Source organism: Otolemur garnettii, unplaced genomic scaffold, assembly GCF_000181295.1.
Source record: "Otolemur garnettii isolate 467f Iridium unplaced genomic scaffold, OtoGar3 scaffold00188, whole genome shotgun sequence".
NCBI classification, from domain to species: Eukaryota; Metazoa; Chordata; class Mammalia; order Primates; family Galagidae; genus Otolemur; species Otolemur garnettii.
Window position 1 is genome coordinate 1,518,028 of NW_003852583.1, and position 6,299 is coordinate 1,524,326.

Consider the following 6,299-nt stretch of genomic DNA (forward strand, 5'->3'; position numbering starts at 1 on the left):
CGTCCCCCAGTGTGCAGCTATGCTCAGTCTCCTGCTACCAGTCGAGGAGGCACCGGCTAATTCTGAAGACTTGGAGAATTTTGGAGAAAGTCAGCCCCTCTCCCTCATCTGGCCTGGTGACGTCACACTGCCATCTGGGGAGCCCCAGTTTTATTTCTTGTCATTCCTCTTAGAGTGTCTTATTTGTTTGTGTTTCCAAAAAGGATTTGCAGTCCATATGAAACACATCTCCTGCACACGCACATCACATGTGCGTGAATGGCATTTAGGGGTTGAGTGATTTGAGCAGGGCCTCATTTGAATCAGAGAAATGGGATGGAAGGTTTGAATCTGCCTTAAGCATCATGGTCCCAGGCATTCTATACAGTTTACGAGGAAGGTTTTGTTATCCCATTTTATGTATGAGGAAACTGAGGCTTGGAGTTTAAATAATTTGGCCAATGTCAAGTAGCTTGTGAATGACAGAGCCCAGGCCCTGGCTGGGTCCCCATTCTCTCTAGTTATCCACCCCGCCCAGGTCCAGCCTCCCCCCACTGCTTTCCCTAGCTCAGCCCCACCCCTCACAGAGGACAAGTTGTGATTCTCACACAGCCTGGGCCAGGGCTCTGTCACCCTTCTGCTCCCTGTGCTCATCTTTATCACGGCAGTGGTGGACTTTACGGTCAAGGGTACACTAGCCCGGGGCTCCTTTGTTAGACGTCTCATGTCCTTAATCACCGCAGTCTGAACGGCCTGAAATACACATATTGGCACACCCTCTAAAACTCCTGGCCTAGAGCGGTCCATGTGGCTCAAAGGAATAGGGTGCTGGCCCCATATGCTGGATGTGGCTGGTTCAAACCCAGCCCTGGCCAAAAACTGCAAAAAAAAAATTAAAGTAAATAAAACTCCTGGCCTGCTATTTATCAGTTTATACAATTAATAATAAATAATTACTTGCTGACAGTAATTGAATCACTCAAGAAAATATTATAGAAGATTTTAAAAGCACTGACACTGATTATAATTGTCAAATCCAATTTAATTTGAAATTAGTTTTATATCTGAGTATTTGAGTTAGTGTTACAGCTGGAAATGTCCTTTATTCATTGAACACATATGAACGAGAGCCCGTTACAGGCTATGGAGTCTACCACCAGCAGAGTTCTGAGCATGGGGGAGAGGAATCTTTGTCTTTTAGAAACACAGAGACTAGTAAGGGGTGAAGCGATAAAACATATTTGTCATTTTAACGTGTGAGATGATAATCACTTTAAAATGCTATGGGGTATAGGAGCAAAAACCATTATCTAGGTCATATAGGTTGTATGGCAGTCAGATGTCTTGATTGCCAGATACCAACCTTATCTTCAAACTATGTTCTAGTCATTCGCCCAAGACGCTGAGAATGTTGAAATGTGATATGAAATGTGACTCCTATGTGGTGCTGTCATGGCTGTATGCCAGCACCTGAGCTTCACACCCTGTGGGCACTGTGCTCACCAGAAACACAACTTGTAAATTGTGCACTGAGATTTTGGAGGGGATCAGGGTCATCTGAGGTATAACTCAAAACCCAGATCCTAACTATCACCTACAGAACCAGAAATCCTCCAAGGAAGACGTGGACAGCCACCCTATGACATCTACTTCTCAGACCCACAGCAGAGTCTGAGAGTTGTGTAAAAAAGTTTAAGACCAAGAAGTGTCAGTCCTGGGACACTGTGACTTTGAATTCCTTAGATATGTAGGCAGAAGCAGCAGCAAGTTTATTAAGAGCAACTGCTGGACAAGGGTATGTCTCTGTTGTGAGCAGCTTGACAGCCGCCCAGACAGGAGACTGCCATTTCATTCTCTTCCTTTTCTCCCCAGGGCCCTGCCACCCCCCGTTGGGGATTTCAGCCCAAATCCTCCCACAGCCTTGGCACATCCCCCTGCTGTGTGGTTACCCTGGTCTTGGTTAATTGCCTTTAATGGAACTTCAGAGACTGGGTGGAGGCTAACGTGCCTACCATCTGTGTCATCCTTGGCACAGATGAGGAACTTTGCAGAAATTCAGCAGTCCTTGCAGGCCAGGTTTCCTGGACACCCTTCCATCCCACCAGGTTGGCTACTGCAGGACCTGCCTGGGCTGTGGCATCCGAGTGCCTGGCTTCTGGTTTTGATTCTGTGACCCTGAACAAAATCCTCTGTCTGCTGTCATTGATATGATCACATACCTGACTGGGTTGTGATGAATTAAGTTAGAAAATATAGGTCATATGCTTAATGCCATCTCTATAAAATAGTGTGTGCTTACATGTGACAATTACTTTTTTACTCATATTATCAAATAGCTGTAAGCCAAGCATTTTGGTGGGCAAATGTGTCTCAGCCTTGGCAACAAGGCAGATTCTCTTATCTGCTTTGGGGGCCCAGGTTGGGGTCATCCTGTCTTTGCCGCCTTCCCCTGACTTCTTGTGGGATGTTTAACAGCAGAATGTCCCCAGATGCGGTCACATCTTGTCCTCCCTTCCTCCCACCCCCCACCTTTACTCAATTTCTGCATCTTCCTCTTGGAGACACTGCTTCTAGGGAGTGTACCAGTGTCTGGTGGCCCCACATGCCCAGTCGATGGTCACTTGGCTCTCCAAGAATGTATTTACCTCCATGGGAGGTCCCCAGAGCCACACAGGGCTCCCAGGTGCCCTAGACACTCTTCCCTGGGCACTCTCCTGCTCCCCTGAGGCAGTAAAGGTGGCGATGCCAGGTGCTAGTACTGGCAAAACTATGGGAAGTTAGGAAGTAGACTTGACCTTGAGGTAGGTAGCAACTCCATCAACACAGTCCTCAGCTTCCTCCAGAGTCAGTAAACAGGTGCTGACCAGCACTGGGGGGCTTGTATCCTAATGGACACTACTAGGGTTCCTAGAGCCAGTGTCTCTATAGCTGAGAAGCTCCCACATGCCAAGCTGAGGGTGACTACAAAGAGAGGTCTGGTTTTCACACAAGAGTAACCAGCTCTGCTTCAAATGACACCCACAATACACCCAGCCACACTCATGCACTGGGCTTCTGTACATGGCTCCCTCCAAAGGGTGCAGGGATTCAGCTCAAGAGCTGCCTGCCAGCTTTGTGCCAGCCTCCGGTGATATCATCAGATGGGCTGAAATGGAGCGGGCCCAGGAGTGTGGGACAGAGCGTCAGCCCCACTGGGACCCCCCGTAGCTGTTCAGTGGTTGGAATGGCTGTAAGCATCACAGTTACCGGGGCTTTCACTTAAAAACTCAGAGGCCTGGATCTCTCTTCTCTGAATCAACAATTCCTGGCCCAGAGGCTGGCAACTCTATGTCTAACAAATGCCCTTGGAAGTGAGCAGCAGAGAGTTCCCACAGAAGGAGGTGAGCCACCAGCGGGGCTGGCTTTAAAGAAGACCAGCAGTCCTCGCCACGCACTTGAAAGCCTTCCTTTTTTTAAGTAATTGGAACATCAGCGCTCAGAAGCATCTAGACAGTTACTGTAATTTAACATTTTATATCTATTCTCAAACAATTCAATGGATGGCCTGTTTCTCAGAAAAGGGCTGTGAATACATGAATTTGCTCAGCAAACTGGCTGGTTTATTTTATTTTATTTTTCTGCCCAGCGTGCTGAGGTCAGGGAGTCCTCACGGGCTTGCCTTGTGTTTGTTAGAGTAGATGATTTAAACTGTTCTTTCTTTTGACAGAACACTCTCTCTCCCTGTCTCCCCCACTCCCACAGCTTTGGCATGGTCCACGATGGAGAAGGGAACGTGTGTAAAAAGTCAGCGGGCAACATCATGTCCCCGACGTTAGCAGGTCGAAATGGAGTCTTCTCCTGGTCATCCTGCAGCCGCCAGTATCTGCACAAATTTTTAAGGTATGGCCCGCTGTAGCCTCCTGCCATCTCATGGGGCCTCTGACGCTCGATGCCCCAGGCTGTGATTTGGGGGTGTTTCCCCTTCAAAGCATCTTGAGACATTCAATTGACCAAGGAGTTAGCTCATCAGAACATCCCGGCGCCTGCCGGCTCACTCCAACAGTGAGCTTTAGACTCGAGGAGCGCCATCAACCTTACCTAAGCATTCCTCCCTAACATTAATTTATTTTTTAATTCTCACTGCTCTAATGAGGCACAGTCAGTCAATGAATAGGAGGACATGGCAAGTATACACCTGTGAGCACAGCGGGACAGCATGGCTGAGGCGTTTCATTTTGTTTTCTTTCTTGTTTGTTTTTGTCTGTTTTTACAAAATGCATTTCCCATCAGGTGGAAAAACTTTATATATGAACTTGAACCTGAATCTAAATCCTGTAGTTTTAAGTAATATTTTTAGATACTTTATTTTAGCACTAATTTATTTAGGTTATAAAACATCGGGGAGATGGAGTTTGACCCTGGACCACAGGTAGTCAGCAGATTTTAAAAGAAATGGGGGACTTTAAGAAACGCCCGTGATCTGTGAGTGGAATGGGACATCCTCCGAGTCATGCGGGCTTTGCGTCTGCAGCCTGGTGTGGGCCGTGTCTCGGTCTGTTTGTGATGCTGTAAAGCAATGTCTGAGGCTGGTGCTTTATCAACAAGAGTGGTTGATTTGATTCACGGTTCTGTAGGCTGCACAAGAAACCTGGATCCAGCACCTGCTACTAATGAAACCCAGATCCAGCACCTGCTTCAGGAAGCTTCTATTCAGGGTGTGAAGTTTGGGGCGTTGGCATCAGATGGCAATAGAGGAAGGAAGGGACCGGAGGGAAGTGCCAGGCCCTTTCTAATAATCAGTTCTCAAACTAATATAGTCAGTCTTCCTGGAGGCCTCTGGAAGGCCCCGAATCCCACCTTCCGAGCCAGCGCCTGGGTCATCGGCCTTCAGGGTCTTCCTGCCTTGTGTTCATGGGTACGTCTCAGTGGAGATGTTTTTAAAACTGAAGAAAGGAAGACTGTGGTCCATATTTTATGCCACCCCAGAGTGAGCATTTTGTGGACAATGTCTGTATCTTCAAGACATAAATAGGTGTTCTAGGAATATACAGTTAACCAGCTTTTTTAAAATTTCTATTACCAAAAAAGACAATGTTCATATTATTCTGCGGCTGACATGACCCCAGGGCATGTTTCGCCACTTGTCATTCCCCGACTGTTACTCTCAGGAAGTCAAGTGGGGGCCTGTGAACATGGTTCTTAGCCGTTTCTCACAGCTCTTCCATTTTTCAGGGTATATATGGAGAACCCTGTTTTCAGTAATAAAGAAGTCCCCTCACGTCAGGCTCACTGTCCCCTTATTTCTATCAATAAGGGAAATTTGGAGGTTTCTACAGCTCAGGTCTTTTCTATAATTTTCTAGATTCAGAAATTGTTTAAATGTCTTTTTCATCTTTATGGTCATAAGGAAGATATATCAACTTTTTTTAATATTTTGAAATATGCTCTGATAACTCGGAAAACGAGGAATGCAATTTTGGATGTGTGGTGAGAATTGGAGTCATGGAAAGTCTCCCCCAAATTTGGAATCTGCCAAGAAATACAGGAAGACCCATAAAAAGAAAATGGTCATATGCTTAGAGAAGAATTAACTTGAGGACACGGAAAATGGACTATAATTTTCAAAGCAGAATATAGTCCTAAGAATGATTATTAAGATACTAGAATTAAAAGCCATTCTTGTTCTATGATTCTAGAACAATTAAACTATACCCTGAAGTGTTCCAGTTTATTTTTGAGCTAATCCAGACATTTCAATAATAAACCTTTATTTTCAGGGACTGCACTGATTTCCATGGACAGTATGATTACAAATAAATATGTGATGTTTTAGGTGCTTACATATTTGTTTCCTTGAAAGATCAAATTTTCCAAGAAAGTCTCCTGCTGTCAAATTTACTATGAAGTATTATTTTGCTTGAAAACTGGTTGCAAACTGGACGTTTCTACAGTATGTTGAATTTTTATTTTTCTGACCTAATAAGTCTGAGACATTCTTGTTGAACATCTTTGCTGATTTCCAAGCAATAAAAATATTGTGGTATTCTCCACCATTAGGTGGCTTTTGGGATATGATCCCAAGAATGAGTAAGGTAGATGGCGAACTTTTAAAGATGAATCCGCTCTCCGTTATTAGAAATCTTACATTTGGTAGATGGAAAAACATCTATCATTAGGGAACTCAAATGGCCCGAAGTTGTCAGCACAGCTTTTGCTGTCTTGGTAGAGTCACGAAGGACAGACACTTGCTTGGAGTCAATTCATCAACCTACTCAGTAGAGTCATTTCCTTCTCACAGACGCAAACCTCATCACAGTTACTCATGTCTGCATCTAGGAGCC

The 6,299-nt window shown here is 45.2% G+C and overlaps 1 protein-coding gene across 1 annotated transcript in view; it reads left to right on the top strand.

The window, feature by feature from the left end:
• Positions 1–6,299, top strand: part of ADAMTS16 (ADAM metallopeptidase with thrombospondin type 1 motif 16) — a 131,327-nt gene that overhangs the window by 48,722 nt on the left and 76,306 nt on the right. Inside the window, exon 9 of the mRNA XM_003800890.1 lies at positions 3,721–3,858. Within this exon, the coding sequence (XP_003800938.1) occupies positions 3,721–3,858 (138 nt within the window). The remainder of the gene's footprint in view (positions 1–3,720; positions 3,859–6,299) is intronic.